At 40.3% G+C, this 20,454-nt stretch overlaps 1 protein-coding gene across 4 annotated transcripts in view; it reads right to left on the bottom strand.

The window, feature by feature from the left end:
• Nucleotides 1-18,307: 18,307 nt before the first annotated feature.
• Nucleotides 18,308-20,454, bottom strand: part of phkb (phosphorylase kinase, beta) — a 119,020-nt gene continuing 116,873 nt past the window's right edge. For all 4 annotated transcript variants that reach the window (XM_085767361.1, XM_085767369.1, XM_085767342.1 and 1 more), the window contains one exon: nt 18,308-20,227. In XM_085767361.1, coding sequence (XP_085623487.1) covers nt 20,090-20,227 — 138 coding nt within the window. In that variant the 3' untranslated portion in view covers nt 18,308-20,089. The remainder of the gene's footprint in view (nt 20,228-20,454) is intronic.

The following is a 20,454-nucleotide window of genomic DNA, read 5'->3' as shown; positions in this document are numbered from 1 at the left end:
TGGGGCTAGAGCCGAAGTATAAATGATCTGTGCCCCAGTATAAATGTCATATACACAGTACACAAGAAAAAGGAAAGTCAGTTCAGACTGAGTTGTGCTTAGCAGAGCTTAATGGCTGGCAAAGCCCCTGGTCTGGATGGTTTATGCTGGGGGCATCAATGACAACCATAGATAAACAGTTATAAACAAGTCATAACACAGTTTCCATTTGTTGATGCAGGCTGACTGCTACTGATTTGGCAAGATCAAGTTAATGCATGTTACTCAGTAATCCTACAACTGACTATCATTTAATCTTATCACATGGAACCTACAAATTTACAAAAAGGCTATATTTGGATAAATTGACCACATTTTGGGGGTCAAAATGGTTACTTCCTGGTCTGAAAAAATATTAAAACTACAGCTTTTAGGATATTCCATGCATACCGCTAATTGATGACGTAATGACGCAATTACGCAGTGACGAATCTCGACCAGTCAGTGGTCTGATGTGTTTTCATGTCACCTTTTCGTACCTCTTTACCCGGTTTGCAACCTTGGGTGAGGTGGTACCAGAAAAGTAGTACCAGGTACTAGACTCTAAGTACTTTTACCTAATGGAATAAGGGCGAGTAGAGTCAAGTTGAGTCGAGCTGGTACCACGGAGTGGAAACACGGCATTAGGGACAATGTAAATGGTTAAATGTTAGCATAGGTGGCTGGCTAACACAGTGAACACACACAGAGGATCATTAGCATTCATTTAGAGTCATGCATGTGTGCCTGCTATTTGGAGCTGAGCAGGTACTGTGCGGTTTTAGTTACAGGTCATTATGTGGTATATCTGGATTAGGAAAACATTATGTTTGGTTTGTGTAAAGTTATGTTAGTTTTTCAATTTATGGCACTAAAAGACAGACAGACTTGCTCTAGAAACAGTGTGCTCAACATGACAACATTAGTCAAGGCAACAGTATGAAGCTTTTAACAATAGAAGCCACTGACTTCTAAAAGATGAGGCAAACTTGACAGTAATGGTCTCTGACTGTGACACATACAGCAGCGGCTTCATAGACTTTTAATGGTTTCTGATCTGTGCACATTCTGTCCACAAAGAGGCTGCATGACAGCAGCAACCAAGCGCCAGCAACAGTAAATAATGACAACAAGAGCAACAGCCAGGCACATGAGCTCATCCTTTGACAAGCCCCACCCATCCCACAGCGGAGTTGCAGGGAGCTTCAGAGTGGTGACACGGCTTCTCTAGTCATCTGTTACAATGGAGGCCTAACTCGTTTCGTCTGATCTCGCCGACCACTTTCAACTGTTGCCAGGGCCACAGGAAGCCAGTCATCATCAGTGTGCGAGTGTGCTTGTGTTGGAGGGGGTATTGTGTGTGTGTGTGTGTGTGTGTGTGTGTGTGTGTGTGTGTGTGTGTGTGTGTGTGTGTGTGTGTGTGCGTGTGTGTGTGTGTGTGTGTGTGTGTGTGTGCGTGTGTGTGTGTGTGTGTGTGTGTGTGTGTGTGTGTTGGGGTGGAAGTCCACCAGGGAAGGGGTTTCTTGTCTCTCAATTTTCCGCCCTGATTGGACTGAATGACAGGTCATTCTGTTGCTCAGCTGAATCTCTGCATCTCTCTGCTTTGAATTCGCAGCGTGGAAGCTAAATAACACACTCTTACAGCATAACACATTATATCATCTTCGGCCTAGTGCTTGTTTACATGCCAGTGACGCACACAAGAACATTATACATACTGTGTAGAAGTAAAAATAAACAGGAAACACTTCCTTCTGTTTTTCTGCCCGATCAGTTTTAATGAATTGTTAACACCAGTAGGTCCTTTTCAGTCATTATGTTGCCAAGAAAATTAATGATGACGAAAACAGAAAGATGTTAAGTGCACAGATTCACAGATGTCTGCCAAGGCAGTTCTTACATCTATTTTAAGATATCTGATTTGGGGCAATCAAATGTTGTTAGCTGTTTCATTAGCAACGCAGTTACAAAAATGGACAAATGCAGATGTGTAGAAACTGAAAATAATCTGTTTTTATGTGCATTTTCAATCACTCCATAAAAATGTGACAATGTGCATTTCTTCATGACATCCATGAGGCTCTTGACAGAAACTTTTCATACCAGTGCTGCTATAAATAATAATAATAATAATAATAATAATAATAATAATAATAATAATAATAATAATAATAATAATACAAAAGAATAAAGTGTGGCAGATGAAAACACTGGTGTTAACTGTGTGATAAAATAAACATCAGCCATATTTCTATCATGTGTTCCACATTAGTTTTGTGCATTCAAGGTCTGACTGTAATCATTTTAATTACAATATTTTGTCACACTCTCTTCTCATGTGATGATTTAATGGCACCCAACTGTTTATCTTTATGTGCTCAGCTCCAAATATCCACACAACAGGAGTGGATGGAAACACACATTAATTCCAGTTGTGGTTTGCTTATTTTATGGAAAGCCATTTAAAATTTGCATTTAAATTAAATCTGGATGGAAAGCTGGCTTAACAGCCCTTTCAATATAGATTTTAAACTAATAAACAACATCATTGAATTAGCAGGAAGTGAGGATGATGGCAACAAAGTCGCTGTTGTCTGCAAAACAATAAACCCGGTGAGCTCTTGAGCTGTCCTCCACCCATCCATGCATATAGCAATACACTCACATTGCATTTACACTTCTTGTTACTTCGATCAGGAAGTACAGCATTTTGGAAAAAGAATAACACATTCTGTTATAGGCTACTGAAAGTTTTTTCTGTTATTACAGCGTGGAGATCAATCAGGGAAAACACTAAAACTATACTAAAGAAGTTATTATACCTCAGCTGTGCACTCAACAGGTGATTGTCTTTCAGTCAGAGGTTTACACAAACCTGAAAGCTGAAGGGTCACTTTTTGGTTGTGCAGCCCTTCATGCATCAGCAGTGATGTGAGCAGCCTGATCTGTTCACTCCCCAGTCTTAAATGTGAGGAAGTGAAGAAGCTGAGTTCAGCCTGAAACTCCCTCATAAAGCGGCCTGTGTTTGTGTAACTTATAAGCTCAAGTTTCAAGTTGAACATGTATCTCGCAACGCTCACTAATACATTACATCTAACACAACAAGGAATTTTCTTCCAAATCAGTGCTCTTCCTTTCAACTAAGCTGCCGCCTGCAGCAACCCTTATTAAATTACTGTATACATGAAGGCATGCTGGGTCCTGATGGGGAACCCTTTTTAGTGTGTGTGTGTGTGTGTGTGTGTGTGTGTGTGTGTGTGTGTGTGTGTGTGTGTGTGTGTGTGTGTGTGTGTGTGTGTGTGTGTGTGTGCGCGCGCGCGCGCGCAGCACTGAGTTTTCAAATTTTTATAGATTTGTTTTCACTGTAACCAGGGATTGAGTTTAAATATGCCAGACTTCCACCTAATATCTCCTCAAATCCCTGTGAAAATTATGACTCAATCATCGCTCGAGGTAATGACTGTTTACAGTTTTTTTTTAACGATCAGTTTGTTCAGTGGGAGTGTTAACGCCCAGACTCGTATCCTTTGCTCCGGGTCTTCTGCTAATTTTCTTTAGCAGAGAGCAGATACAATAATGAGCTTTTGCAAAGTCCTTGGCCTCGGAAACGTGGAATAGATATTCTGTGTAAAAGTTCTGCTGAAGGTGGAGAGCCAGCAGTGAGAGGTTACATGGATTGAGGGTGCTCTGGCAAGCATGACCGCTTACATCCTCCCACACACCAGCACACCAAGCATCAAACCATGCAATTTTCATCATCTCAGACACATAAACACACACACACACACACACGCACACACAAATGCAAGCATTTGCAGTCTCCATCATTTAACCCACCGCACCTCACAGGCCGATATGTGCCGCACATATTTGGCATATACACACAAGGAAACATTCCCAGTACACATACAGTATATACAGTATACCGCATTTATTTTTATAGACATCAAAACAAAAACGGTAGCAACTTATTTGTAAGGAAACCTATCTTGATGAGTTCAAAATGTATCTTCAAAATGTTTTTTGTCATGTGATGTGTACTGTGTTTTCCATATTTTCCTGTGATTTCCCAGGCAGTATCTACCATGGTGTCATCTGAAGGCTTCACTCTTTCATGAATAAGAAACATGATCTGAGAAACCATCAAATTTAAGTGTGAAGTTCTGTGGTTGTCCACATCCCCTTTGGATAAGAGAAATCCCCTCTTCTGCCCCAAGTGTCTAGATAGAAAGGTTTCCCACACATGCACGCGCAGTCGTGCACACCACCAACCTACACAGGGTTGTCCGAGTTCACAATTTAAAAGCTTGAGCACAAAGTTCAGTTCACACACAACAAAATAACTTGATTTCATTCATAGGTCGCAGATTTGAATTTGAACAGTTCACAGTGCAAAAAATGAACTTCTTCACATTTATTTCTTGTTTTAGTTTCCATTAACCATCCCCAGCCAGAAGTCATTGCCACTTCAAAAACTGAGAGGATTTCTGTTTACTGCAGTAGAGTCACAGACAGAGGTTACTTATGTATATGCAGTGAGTTTGGCTCAGCAGCTGTTGGCTCATAGTCTGCCCCTCTGGAAGAGTTCTCATGCTCCTCGTTCACTTGTAGACACTTAAAAAGACGATCAAATGCTTCAAATCAGTGTGTAAGGGTTTGTGCATCACCAGCCCTCATCCATTCAATGGCAGACACAAAACCATCACCTGTTGTTAGACTGATGAGCAACCGGCCGTCGTGGATTACAAATAGAGATGGTGCAAGAACCTAAACACATCAAGACACAACACAATATCACTGACAAAGAAACATTAGTGGAAAACATATAAAGTGTTGTTCAACACAAACATAAAATAATGAAAGACTGAACTGCCAAGAGTGTTGCTCCACCTTTAGTCTAATCATCTGATTTGATCTTTATCAGGCCAGTTTATAAAGTCCACCTGGAGCTCATTTGAGGATACGTTTAGATTCCTGCCAGCAGATTCTGTTTATTCTCAGCATGTTGCTCTCCTTACATTGGCCACCATTCACCTGTGTATGGGTCTGTATTTTTTCCAAGCCCCTAGCAGGAGTGCTGGATTGTGTGGGGAATGAAGATGCCGTGGCTATACAGACAAAGTGGTGGGTTATGTCATGTAGTCTGCAGTGGCCCAGAAAGAATATGTACACATTCATATTTACACGCAAGCACAATATTTCATATTCCACAATCTGCAACATTGAGTCAGGACTCTCAAACACAGTCACTCCCGTGTTTCTGAACATCTGTCAAGGCTCAGCATCACATATCACATGTCAGCTGCCTCCCTTCGCCTGCATAAGGCACTCATGTCTGCCTGTTACAACAATTACAATAGCATTATTACCCCACTGCAAGGAGGGATCTTGGCTAACATTTCATTGGTGTATGTATGAGCCTGAAACCATTCCTCTCTGCACTGCTGACACAAAACAACAGGTCACAGTGCAGAAAAGGCAGCATCCTCAAGTAGAAACCTCAAGCTTTTGAAAAAGAAACAGAATTATTTCTAATTAGTTTTTCACTCAGTGGTATAGTTTCATTAAAAGACTGCACAGTGTTGGCAGTGTACAGGCAGCTGTACAACCCGAGTGTAAACACGGCCCTTTAATCAGTTATTCATCGCATTCCCGTTGCCTCAAGGCCACCCTTGTTGGCAAACAGTGCTTTGTAAGCCAACAAAAGTGCACTGCAAAGAACCAGTGTATAATGAAGCTGTTATTAGAGCACACATACAGCAGCTACGCTTTTGATACACACTAAAGAACCAATTAGCAGCAGACAATTCTCAGGGTGCACAGGACCAGGAAATTAAAATACTTAAAACGTTCAGGCAGAAATAGATGCAAATGTGGTATATTTTGTTATTCCCTTGTCTTCTCTGTGGAGGAAAGCAAATGTTAGTCCGCCCCCCATTCATTCCATTGCAGAAAAGACTTAATCTATCATCAGCTTCTTGATGAGACACCTAATCAGTTTGCCAAGGCACTGTTTTACTTGAACAGGAATACAGAATCATGTAACAAGTGTTGTATACAAGCTACAAGCTGTGATCATTCACTCAGCTTCAGTCCCCTATTTAGTGTTTTACTGTTGACTGGATGTGAATCCCTACCTAAAAGGCTGTGGGCCCATCTTTTGATAATAGTTCAGTTAGCAGAGTAAGATAGGGTTCAGTGAAATTTACAGTAATGCATCCATTTCTTTGACCATGCTCAACCAACTGCATTCTCCATGGTTTATTATCACCTCTGTTTTTCAGTGTTATTGGTGCAGTGGGAAAACAGAGACCCCCTTTTTTTCAAGGCACTCCTGGGGGATGCGGAGACGCTCCATGGCCAGATGAAAACATTGGGTCTTCCCATGGGGTCTCCTGCCAGTCAGACATGCCTGGTAAACTTTGAATTGAAGGCATACAGGAGGCATCCTGATGAGATACCTACAGTAAACCAACACAACTGGTTCTTTGATGCAAAGGAGCAGTGACACTCTATCTCTAAGTCTGAATGCAGCCACCTCATTTCAGCCACTCATGTTTATGATCTCACTCTTCCAGTCATTACCAAAGCTCAGGACCGCAGGTGTAGATTGAATGGTAAATCAAAAGTTTTGCCCTACAGCTCAGTTACTGCTCCATCTCAAGTATCAAGTACAATATCTACATTTCTGCTGACAGTGCACCAAGCTGCCTGTTGATCTCACACTCCATTTTACCTTCACACAAGACCCAGAGATACTCAAATTCCCTCACTTGAAGCAGCGGTTTACTCCCAGCGCAAAGGGAGCAATACAATATTTCCAAGTAGAGAAGCTGGTTTGAATTCTCCATGTGCTGTGAAGTGTCTGCTATTGTGCTCCTGATATAAATTTCATACATAAGGCATAAGGCATAAGGCATAAGGCGTCAATTCCCTCCACACAGACTTGTCCAAGGTAATCCATACAACCACTGAGTGCTCCAGTATGCTGAAGACGGAAGAACCACATCGTCTGCAAAAAAGAGAGAGTCGATTCTGAGGTCCAAACTGGATACCCTCCTCACCTCCTCTTGCCTTGATATTCCAACACGTGCACTCAATATCAAGAGAGGACTGAAGGACAAATAAAAGTGTTATCTGGGTGAAAAAATAAAAATTTAGGGTATGCATCAACGGCATCTGATTTGCTATTCATTATTTATTGATGCAGTTGAGTTCAGATCCTCTGTGCTGGCTCACAGTCAGGTCATGTTTGCACTTGTACGCCTGTCCAAATGTTCATTGCTGTTTCTGCATTAATTTGTCAACCACAGTCTGGATACAGCAGTTCATGCTGCAGCAAAAGAACATTAATTAATTACAAGCTGATCCTAGAAATCAAAATGGAGAAAAAGTTGTTCTACAGTGGTATGACAAGGATTTTTAGATGTTTGTTTGTCTTTGTTGAGCAAAACAAATGACAAAGGTTTCTTCTCCAAAATGTAACACTAACATATTATGCAGTGATATTTTGTGTGTCATACATAAGGTCCTTAGACAAAAACATTTAGAGATGATTTTGCAGAGTCTATAAGTGAGGGATTGTGGATTGATATGATAATCAAATTGTATTCACAGGTGAGGTCATTACCGAGAAAAGCTTTGATACATAAACCCATTATTCAGTGATTCATCTCATTCATATGACTCTTTTAATCTATATTGTCTGTCTTTATGTATCTTTTGTTCATGTGTATAGTCTTAACTGTTTGTTTTGACTGCATCCATATGAAACAGTAATGGGCAATCTGCATTTGTCAATTTGTTGGTGTCTATCTCCATCTTGTGGCCTATTTTCGTACTGCTAAGAACCAAACCATTAGTCTGTATACAGGCAGAGGATGCTGTTTTTACTGTAATGGGATGCTTTCATGATCTCTGTTTTTTCCTGTCCTCCATGGACAGAGTCACAGTACACCGGTCAGCTGCAGAATAGACAAATAACATGAGAGATTCAATTATATATTAGATCCCAGGTATTTGGGTGGTGGTCCCATCAAGCAGGATCTATCATGAGGGCACGAGGAGAAATATGAACTGGGCCTTTAAACCTGCAATATTGATATGATCAATGACTTTAATGGATACCTAAATAAGATACCAGCATAAACAAGATCTTAAATCAAAAACATCAAGCGAGTAGGCTACTGGATTGGAGGGTGTTCATTGTATCTGACTTTTTGTTCTATTTTTTCACTTGGGATCCCTCTTTTCTTCTTCCCCCTACTGTTACTGTTTGCCACAGTGATCAGTAAAATGTCCTCGTATCTCATCTCAAACACGAACACGGCCAGGCGGCAGGTAAAGGAGCCAGACAATGTAGCATTGAGATGGGCAGTCAGTCAGATCCTGACAAATGGATGTACTAACAGGCAGAGGTAAAGGTGACATGAGGAAGAGGAGAAGTGAAGGTAAAAGAGTTATAATCAGCTGTGTTGGTCAAGCATCAACACGACACCAGCAGATGTGGCGCTGTTTGAAGCAGCTCGTCACCCTCCTGGTGGGCATTGGGGAAGACAGATAGCTCGGCAGACGGCCCATCCTACCCCAGGGCGAGACTGATTTATAGGGCAGCCTTACTCCACAGTTAGGGTGGGGGGGTGGGGGATGCAGGGTCCCTCATTTCAGAACCACTCCCACTGTGAGCACACTGGACTGGACTCTGCCTGCAGGGCATTACACATTCAACACCTCGTTTAATCTTGTATGTAATTATTATCTTTCTTGTTGTTTTTATGCTCCAGGTACTTTTTTAGGTGTAAAATCCTGAGCAATTATATATATACAGTACTGTGCAAAAGTTTTAGGCAGGCATGAAAAAATGCTGCTAAGTCAGAATGCTTATCCATCATGCAATACCATCAGTGATTTATTCACAACAACCCCAAACATTCAGCCAGTGTCATAGAACTATCATCAGTGTAAAGAAGAACAACAAGTCCCGGAAGTCCTGGAAGTGATGGTGTGGCCACTTCCATCTTTGAAAGCATTCAGCTTTTTTTCCACACCTGCCTAAAAGCTAAAACATCATCAATTAACAAAGCGGAGAATAAAGAGACGAGAATCCTAAATCCAATCAATATGTGGTGTGACAACCCTTTGCCTTCAAAACAGCATCAATTCTTCTAGGTAGGTACACCTGCACACAGTTTTTGAAGGACCTGGGCCAGTCTTTTTTTTTCAAATATCATCAGATGAGAGAGAGAGAGAGAGAGAGAGAGAAATTGAAAAAAAAAATATATATATATATAGTATTATTTCTATTCTATACAATATTCTAAATAAAGAACTCATAACACTGCATAAAAAAAGACTTGGACTTTGACCCATGTTGCCATACTGTCTTCTCCATCTATTCCTCTACAGGCATACTTGTAACACTGTGTCTGACCACATGGGTCAGAGGGTAAGCTCGGCTATTTTACCTCTGGAAAAGGTGACACTTCAGTTGCCCTTTTTCAGATGTTCACCACAGCAAGTAAAGCAGCTGCTCTGGGAGGTTTTCAGTAGCATAGCCTGCATTTACATACTGTAGACGGAGGTGAGGTTTACTAAAATAAGAGGCGAAGGGCAAAGGTCCCCGTGTACAGCTACAGTATGTGTTGCAGTGTGTGTGCTTTAGAATGCATACAGCATACACACCTTTACCTTTTCTAGCCATTAACAGACACAAATAACAGAGTGGCACACAATAATGACACATTACATTATAAAGTTGATACAGCGAATATATTAAGGAACTTACCCTATTTGTGAAGTGAGAAGAAACACACCAGCATTAATATTCAGATGAGGATGTGATGTGTTTCTTGCCACCTGGCACGGTAGATGTTAATTCCATCGTTCATTTTCTGTTAGTTATGTTTTTGTCTGTATAATTCCCAAGGGATATATCTGGTTCTTTAGCTGCTAAATGCTCCACTGCTTTGACCAGCTTCTCTCTAGCTCTGTCTGATGTTTGACAGAGTCACAACTCCTTTCCCCCCCCCCCTTCTTTTCTCTTTTAGCTGAAGACAGCTGCTTGCCGTGGCTGGAAAAGAAACTGTGAAACTGCTGAGACTGAATCACAACAGTAGGTTTGTGTGACTTGCAGGGGAACTGCAGTTGAGTGACAATTTTCAACAGTAACAGCTTTAACATTTCACACATGCATCCATCCAGTAGCTACAGCTGGCAGAAGGTGAGGGTGGGGTCCACACTGAACAGGTCGGCTGTCTGTTTTAGAGTTGACACATAGAGACAAACAACCTCACACAATCACATTCACACCTACAGGCAATTTAGAGTTGCCAATCAACCCAATGTGAATGTCTTTGGACTGTGGGGGGAAGCTGGAGAACCAAGAGGGAAGCCATGCAGACACAGGGAGAAGATGCAAACTCCACACAGAAAGGCCTCACACCTGGGTATTGAATCCAGAACCTTTTTACCATGACACGTCATTGCTGACCACTGAACCACTGTCCATGTTAATACAAAATACTCTCCCGAAGAGATAAGCTATGTTGATGAGTAATTTTTATAAATGTTTCAAAGGCACTTATCTTGATACTGAGACTGACACCATGGTCAGACCCAGCATGTCTATTTGAAAAGATAAATGGAAGAAATAACTCTCAGACAACCATTAAGCTGAGCTAATTCTATTCATACACTGACATGAAAAAACGAATTCAATCTGATTCGGCTTCGGGGGTTTTCTCTGATAAATCCCATAAAATATATCGAGTGAAATATGGAAACTCTTGTAAAACAGCACATTTGAACAGAAACATAGACTGTTGTGAGGATGACTAGTCTTGGTGCCAACCATCACTGCCAAAAGGCCCTTTGGCAAAACACTGAACCCTGAACTCCTCCCGGGGCACAGCTCTTCCAGAAGATCTGAAATGAACATGGGCTTTGTGCCCATCTAAAGGAATACAGATGGAGTTGGCCACTGACGTATCATTCAAACAAAATGCTATAGAATTAGATTCCTCCTTAACATTTCGGGCACCTTAGTCTTCACTTCTCTTCATCGTATGATTTACTATAGCACTCCGTTGTGTTGAGCACATCATCCCCGACTCAGAGACGGGCAGGCTGGGTTTCTCTCCAGGCTTCTGTCTGACTTGAATTCTCTCTTCTCCTCCTCTCCTTTTCCCTCTCCGTCAACCTCCTGCTGTGAGGGGCTTCTCTCTGACAGGGTCAGGGGCTGTGGTACTTCCCCCATTCTCCTTGCAGATTTCCCATCGTCTTATGTCTGGACCCACTGCTGCTCCCCAGATACAGACACCACAGGAGGTTGGACATAAATGTCCTTCACATCCTCCTCCTCTTTATTTTTTCATTTCCTCCTACTTCTCTTTCAATAGTCCCGTCACCCTGCATCATCCCTCTGTCACACCACACATCTGCCACCTTCTACTAGATTTCCTACTCCTTCGACTACATCTCTTCGTCCATGTCCTCCTCTCCATTTCTCTCCACCTTCCTTCCTCACCTCCTCCTGTCCTCCTCTGTCAATGTGCAGAAAGCATTAACCCCGTCTTGGGTCAGATTTCACCCAGGAAGGGTAACACTTGTCTGGGAAATGTCCAGACTGAAAGGTGGTGCTGGTATGTTCATATTAATCTCACCTACAGTACAGTTGCCTCCTTCAAGACCCAGACAGGGAGTCAGGGAGTATGTGAAGGGAAGGATCTGCTCTCCCTGTCATTAATCTCACACACTCCCTTTTGAATTCAACCACCATTAAAACACAAACACACTGCAAACAGGATTCAATCTGACATGGTAAGTTTGTTTAATGGTGCTTTTAGTCAAATTCTGTGTCTAAAAGTGAAAGATGGTTTCACATAATCATTAACAATCCAAATTATATGTCTAAAGGTAAACTTTTCTCACAATACAGAGACAAGTTATGTTTAAGACACTGATATAGTCTTCATATAAACATGCAGGATTTGTTTCAACGTCCTATGTCCAAATTAAATGCTTTGATCACTGTAAGCATCATTGTTGTCATTATCATACCCATTCTTTGTTTGTTCAGAAATGTATTGTTGTACATTACCCATACAGTATTTCTTCTTGCACGTTTTGCTCTCATACAAATCATTGCAGAATAATCAACCCAGCACCAAACTATTCAAGCCAAGCCTCAGTTTTGATTCTGAGTTGAATTCAAAGTATTAAATTCCTCCTTAAAGGGTAGCATTTGGAGACAAACCATTTAGCAAACATGACAACACACACACAGTCCATTCACACACATGCAAACAATACAAAATTTGACTTTTTAAAAATTAAAAGAAGGTTGAAAAGAGAAAGTAAAATGAAAGAAATACAGAGAATGGTCGGAGGTCGTTCTGAAGACAACACACCGTCCAACACCATAGAGGTACATTATGTCAAAAATGTGCACTTATTAAGATAACTGGCCATTTTTCCTCATCTGTTGAAAGTCTTGCAGCTCCTGGAGTAAAACCAAACTCTTTGTATTTATTCTAGAAACAAACCAACACATCTAAGAAGCTTTTTCCCACATTTTCAGTCCATTTATCTGTCAGCGTTATACGTACCTCTATCGTACCTCTTATTTCACTGCTTTGCTGGCTGAGCAGACTTAGTTTTCAGGGAGGTAACACATGTCATCCTCACTTTACTCACACTTCTGTACATGTGTAAGACCTGCAGTGCATTCAGAACACACTGGGAATATAAAGTGGGGGCCAAATGTCTGAGTCTGTTTTCCCATTCACTTGAATGTGCGTAAGCATCTTTTCACATAGTGTCTGTTCTCTGCATTTATCAAAGGACTTGAGTGTGAGTGTTCATCATGATGTTAATCATTTTCATAATCATCATTACCATGGTGCATGTGTTATATGCACAAAATACCTATAATAGCCTGGTGTTTTTAAGTGAACTGCTTGTAGTGGCAGTCAGGCTTGAAATCACTGTGGAGAGAATCAATGGGAGCTGATTGAACTTCTTTATGGGGTAATATAAAATGTGTGCTTTTATCTGTGTGACGTAATTGTAACTTGTGTGTCAGTATTATTAACAATTGTGAAAGAGCAATAGATATACATGTCTTTGATGCTTTATTTTTGGTCAGGCTCTTTGCAGAAAATAGCTGAAAGTGACACTGAGCTTGTTTCCCAGAAATTAGGCAATGGATTTGTACTCAAATGTGCAGTTGTTTGTTAAGGAGTCTCAAAACACAAGAGTGTTTCCTAAATGTGCTGCCTCCTACAAAGCCATTTCGTATTTGGTAATGTGTAACAATTTGCAAAATTAAATTGAACCTAGTAATGATGAGGGTAAGGCTGGTAAAACAGCCACAAGACACGATTGGTTGGAGTGAAGGCTGGAGTCAGGTTAGGACAAGAGGAGATGTATCAATAGGGAACACTGTTTTCATCACATAACCACCTTCATATTTATCCTTTCACATGTTTTATTTTAATGTTTTTGCAATGATGAAAATTACAGGGCCCAGTAAAACATCAGCTCCATACTGTAATAAATGTTTCCAGTTAATTTAATGTACTAATGTTGAAATCAGTATTTTTGGCAAAGTCTTGCTCCACAATGTGAATTACTTTTTTTTGTGTCACATTGTAACTTTGTTTAAAGAAAATACAGCTTACCATCCAAAGTGTGTGTGTGTATGTGTGTTTAATATGCATATGCCTGGGCTTGTTGCCATTTCTAATATGAGATGTTGACAGATGTGTGTCACCTTGGATCTCCTCCTGACAGACATTAAAAGGATAGTTCACCCTAGAATGATATTTCGCTCATTATCTACTCACCCTCATGTTGATTAAGGGCTGGAAGAATTTTCAGAGTCCACCGTCCCTTCTCTGAGTTACAGGGGGTCTTGGCGTAGCAGTGCATTTCAATGCAACGGTTGCAAAGGGACACCAGAGCTCTTCGTAAGAAAACACACACAAAAAAACATCCAAATACCTCCATGATGCTCGTATGTAATGTCCGTCTTGTGCTGAAGCCCCAAATTGCGTAATTGTCCCGAAAAAAATTAAATAAGTCTATATTTTAAGCTTGTTTGTAGCGGAAGCTTCTCAAAGCTCCTCTTCCTGGTCCGTCCAAATCTCGCGTGATTCGCAGTAACCGCACTGACGCCGGCGCAAATCACACAAACAAGCTTAAAATATAGACTTATTTAATTTTTTTCGGGACAATTACGCAATTTGGGGCTTCAGCACAAGACGGACATTACATACGAGCATCATGGAGGTATTTGGATGTTTTTTTGTGTGTGTTTTTTTACGAAGAGCTCTGGTGTCCCTTTGCAACCGTTGCATTGAAATGCACTGCTACGCCAAGACCCCCTGTAACTCAGAGAAGGGACGGTGGACTCTGAAAATTCTTCCAGCCCTTAGTCAACATGAGGGTGAGTAGATAATGAGCGAAATATCATTCTAGGGTGAACTATCCCTTTAAGTTATGGGGCCACACCAGCAGCAGCAGCAGCAGCAGTGTGTCGTAATGCAGCAAACTGTTTGGGTGGACCACAATCCACTGCTGCCGTGCTGTCCTCCAGAAGACAACCAGCTCTCTAAATTATACAAATTAATGCAATGTCATCATCACAGCAATGCCAGCTGCTGTGCTGATTGTGTTCGTGTCAACAATCAAGTCACTTTGAATTGCTGCAACAAAAGTGTTTCATATATTAAAAGCAGTGGCGAACCATGGCCCCAGATTCTGGCCCTAATAGAACCATGGGACCCAACACACGTGGCAGAAAACAATCAAACAAAGCAATAAAAACAATAGCCAGAGCCTTATGTCACATGGAAGTTAAGCATAGTGGTTTAGTATGAAAGATGTGCCTTAACACTGCAATGTCCCACATAAATAAATAAAAAATAGGAAACAATTAATATGCAAAAATCAAACAACCTAAAAGTCAACCTAAAATCGTTCACATTGCTTAGAATGAGACTAGCACTTACAGTATCAGCCAGCAACTTGCCCATGAAGCAGTCAACAAAGATTCTGCTTTCTTATGGCAGGTGAAGCAAAGATGTAGAGTTTATATTCATCTATTTTAAGAAACATCTTTGAACAGTGGTTGTGTTTAACAATGATGTTCACACACTAACCCGAACCATTTATAACAATTTTAAAAAGCCGTACAAACTTACAACAAACATGTAATGAGCAGTGAGCCACTGGTATGAAAGGTCTGAATATTACTCCTATAAGCTTTTGTGTATTGTTCTTTATGCAACTATTTTTGCCTTTTTTATGTTGACAACACTTGACTGTTATTAACATGCATCATTGTCCTCCTCTTTAAAGTAATTATCACATCCGCCCCCTCTCAATGACACCTCCTTTTCCATCCTGTCGCTCAAATATCAAAATAATTATAAAGACTTTAGTCTTAATGTGGTTGATCAATATTTTCACAGAGCCAAAAATAGTGTGTGCTGATGTTCACTGTCACTGTCAACTCAACATCTCACAAAACAATTGTTAATGTCTGCCCAACTTTGAACTGGACATCAATTGTGATGAATGGAAACATACAATAGCAACAAAGTCAAACAAGAGGAAGTTCAAAGACAAAAAAGGGACAAAATTCACAATCGACCCAGACAGCCTGATGGTCAAAATAGTTTTGTCACAGCCAAAAGTTCAGGTCAAAGTTGACCTATTTTTGGCACAGATGGAATCCCGTCATGGTCATGTGTCACACCAAAGTCACGAGAATTCATGCTCTGGGTCAGGGTTTGCTAAAATGTTTTCTGTTGACTGATACTTATAGATATGGACAACTAGCACCTGTGGATCAGCTGTATAAACTCCCCTTCAGTTCACTGCAGACTAAACTCATTAAAATGTTGTTTAATCTACAGTCTGGCCGTCACATCTCAAACCATATTAAGACCAGGGAGACTGTGGACATCTTGCTGCTGTTTTGTGGCAGGAGATGTAATATCGATGCAGATGTGGGAAGGCTGATGCTGATGCTGCTCGTTGCCATGGGAGAGGAATCTTTAGTGTTCAGCAGTCAGTCAGAGCATAACGTGTAAGTGTGTCATCTGTTATGATGCTGTTTAGTTATCTCCATGTTGACAACACGCTGACAGAGAGATGTATGGTCGCGGCTGCAATGTGACATGTGTGTGTGTGTGTCAAAGAATTGAAAAGAACATATGGAAGGGAAAGATAAGCACACATGAGAAATGTGTTCCTATATTTTCAGTTAATTTAGCTATCAGCATGATACCTCAGTTGTACCGCTTATTTTACAGGTTAGCTGACTGAACACGCTGTGCTGCGCTGTCAGCCTGTCTTGTCTAATCTAATCTAACGGTTTTGATTTTCCTGTCCACAGTCTTGTCATAGCGTAGAAATGTCCACAAGGCCTGTGATATTTGCTCTGTTTAGTGCTCAGTGTTAATGAATTTCCTTGTTTCCCTCCTTTCCGCCAAACAGCTACTCCCACACGTTTGTTGGACCTCGTGTGCCTTTTGGCGAGAGAGCAACTAAGCGATACAAAGCTGAGCTGAGATGACCTTTGTTTGTGAGGTAGGCTACTGTGTGTTGACTGTGAGCAGCACAGTGTAACTCTGTTTTTAATGATACTTGCAAGGACTTATCCATTGATCAGTATCTGTGTGAGATAACTCCTGCTTTTCCCCGCTCAACACTCTTGTCATCTTTTCTTATCCATTTTCAAACCACATATCTGATTGCATTACTGATTATAGTGCATAATAGCAAATTGTGAAAAGATAAGAAATAGAAAACAATTTACTGAGTCCTCCTTAATGGATTCTGGTTATATACAGTAGAAACAGATCATGGATTTGAATCAATGTCTTTTGTGATTTATCTTGTGTAATTACAGTGATTTATATATTGAAAATGGAATATCTCAAAACCCCGAGACTCTATCATTACCCATTTCTTGAACTCTGCTGCATCCTAGTGGACTAATAAAGTATAGACTCTGAAAAAGTCAGGATACATGTACATGTAAACATTACATCAAGGAAAATATCACCTCTTAATATTTCCCACATGTGAATACTTTTTAAAATGTGATGGAGTATAATCAGGGGTTATATAGGTAATAGTAAAAAGTATCATTTAGAATTATTATTATTATTATTATTGTTATTAATTTATTTTTTTTATATATTTTCTAGTAATTCTCGGTTTGATAAAAAGGACTGTCACAATCTGAACAGCAGGGGCCATGATGTCCAGGCATTTGTATGTCTGGCTGTGCATTTAGACCCAAATAGAGCAAAGAGTTGGACACAAAATGTATATTTATAAATTGTGCTCTCTGGTATTTACTATAATCTGCTGCTATGTGTATTTTTGCAATATTTTTTGTTGTATGTTTTGAATGTGAATGTTGTGTTATGTAGCCTCTATGTACTTTATACTTATTTTGAGATAAGCCAGTGACAAATGTTCATGGAGTTAAACAACAAAGATATTGAATCAGTCAATCAATTAATCAATCAGTGGCTCATGCTAAAAAAAAACAAAAAAACACCCACACTTCCCATGAAATGACCAAAAGTGTTTTTTCAGTCAAGTATATAATATTATGTACCTGACTTTTATGTGTAAAATCAGTGCTATATCCCTAGGATCCTCACAGTTTGAGCAGAAATCTCAAGAAGACATGATCCAAAGAAACAAAGTAAAATAAAACGTATAAAAAACAACTTAAAGCCTTTTTCAGTTCCCCTGCTGAATAATGAGAGAAACAAATTTCTTTAGGATTCGTCTTGGTGAAGAAGAGATTTATTCAACAAGACAGGCAAGAACTCCTTTCACCAGCGCGCAGGTTGATTTGAATATATTGAGTGCGAGGCAGAGCTCATTTATCTTCTCCTCTGGCTCTCGCCCACCTCTCTGCCAGTCAGTTAGTCAGCGTTGCAGACAGCACACGCAGGCTCGGTGGTGAGATGCAGATTGATAAGGGGTTCAGGCAACATAAGTGGGTGTAACTGGTAGGATCCGATACAAATGCCAAACACACCCCACAGGGCTGTGGCAGTCACGCTCCATTTCTGCTGCAGTTTTAGCCAAGTAGAGATTTTTTTTTTTGCTTGATGTGAAGTAATTATATGTCTGTATTTGACAGTCACATAACTGTGGAATAAAAAGGTATGTTGAAGATGATCCAGAAGCAGCTGCACTTATTTACATTAAGAAAAGGATTTTCCAAAGATGATAGTAAAGTAATGTGACACATGGCTGTAGTTTCCATGATAACTTTATTTTTTGAAGCTAGAGTTTTGAGTTTAGAATTCTTCTTGTCACACACACACAGCAGCAAGGTGAGGAAGATTGATCACAGTGACGGTATTCAGAGAGGCACGCTTTAAAATAAGTCAGAGTGAGTCTTTCATCATTTCTACCTAAGAATACAGCAGTCTTTTCTTTTGCCCACATTTAACAACATGGAGTCCGCGCTCACAAGACTTCAGATAGAGCGGCATTCATTGTCATGCAGAGCCCTGTTGTGCAAAACAGACCTCTGACAAACTCTATTTTGTCACCTAAAACATTCAAAGAAACCCTCACGATGGTTACTGGGAACAGTACATATTGTCATGCAGCAGACTGCACATGCAAAGAGGACATAGTGTTCCTATAAGAAAAACTCAACACAGTACAACAAACACCCAACTCTGACATGTATGTATTCTGAGCAGAATAATAACGCACTAAAAAAAATCAAAATTTTATATTTATCTTGATATTTATAATATCTTTTTTATTGCAGCAGTTCTCAAACCAACATAAATGTGAGTAAACTGAGTTCTCATGAAGACCTACACATTTATTTTTAGAAATAATATGAAATAATGCCAGAATTAATCATTTCCTGTCTCAGGTAATAAGCAACACATGCTTCAGGCCCATGGGAGCCAAGTGCTAACATCTCTCATGATACAGTATGACCTGGTTCTGACTGATTTACTCTTGCACATTGAATTGCTTTGTCGGTTATTTGCTGGTGAGGTATGAACGATTACGTCTGAGTCTGGTTTATTTACCACAGAGCTCATGCTGGCGTTATTTCTAAATAACTGACAGCCAGAACACAACACATAAAAAATAAAATGGATGGCTGAGCAACACCTAACAATGACAAAAATATGTGCCGATTCATGTTATGATGTCGAGATTGATACCAGTCAGCTGTGTGCTAAATTCAGCACACTTCCCTTTTTACTGTTGCACAGAGCCAAATGAGCTGTTCCCTCCCTGTTTGCACTTTTTATGTGAAGATAAACTAAAAGAGCTAGGATAAACTAAAACTATTTATTTCAATTAGTCTTTACTGTGATGGTTTACACTTGTCACGGGAGAAAGTTTAAGATAACAGTGGATAACCGGCTAAGTGATAGTCTGGTTATCAAAAAACTTGCGGAAAATGATGAGTAGAGGTAAAGTTTGGTTCTAGGTACCACTGAGATGCTGCTACTGAGTTTATTAACCCTGGAACAAAGTGCAGACAAGTTAATCGATAGTATCCAGACAAAGGGTGGGAGGTCAGCATGTCAATATTACCAAGTTATGTGACATCTAATCAAAACATAATGCTATTAGAATATTTACTTAAATATGAAACACTGCTGGGACTCAAAAGTCTGACAAAACAAAGATGTGTATAAATTAAACAAATTAGACTGTGATCACACAGTGAGTTTGTTTCCCCCATCCCCCATGATTAATTTTTGTTTTGTTTGAATTTTGTTTTTCATCATCATGACTAGTGACTAGATGTATTTCAATGCCTGGAGCAGAGAACAGACATATTAATGTACGACAGCTGAATCCTCCGTTTACAGCTTCTGCTGTTGTTGAGGCTAAAATTCAAGGCAAAAATGCAGCTTGCAGGAGTGATGAAGGAGGACAGGAGAGGTGAGAGTTTATCTGAATACATGTGACGGACACTCAGCGGTCAATGCCGTATCATTTGATGACTACACTGCAGAGGGCGGGGATTAGGGGTCAAAACATTGTAAATCTAACTAACGGAGCACGGGTCGTCCTTGCAGGGCTTGACGTCCCCTTGCAGCAGCTGGATCATGACGGCCTTGGTCAAATAGCTGGAGGTGCCTCTCTTTCCCACTGCTGGTGTGTTGTAGAAAGCCTCCATATTATCCTGGGATAAAGAAAACAGAGGCACAGAAGAGGAAATATGTTAGATGGATTGTGTGGCGAAGAATTTAAAAAAGTGCTGTTTAGTATTAAATGATTCATTTTGCAGGTGTGAATCCACTCTGAGAATTTGACTCTATAAATTCAGGAAGGATTAAATATCACAAATCTAACAAGGCTCTACTGAATTGGAAAATGGCAATCCTAGCCCTTTTAACACATTTTAATTAA

This window comes from Trachurus japonicus, chromosome 3 (assembly GCF_045865225.1).
Source record: "Trachurus japonicus isolate A0001 chromosome 3, Traja_1.0".
NCBI classification, from domain to species: domain Eukaryota; kingdom Metazoa; phylum Chordata; class Actinopteri; order Carangiformes; family Carangidae; genus Trachurus; species Trachurus japonicus.
Note: the sequence above shows the minus strand (reverse complement) of the source record. Positions and strands in the feature narration are given on the sequence as shown.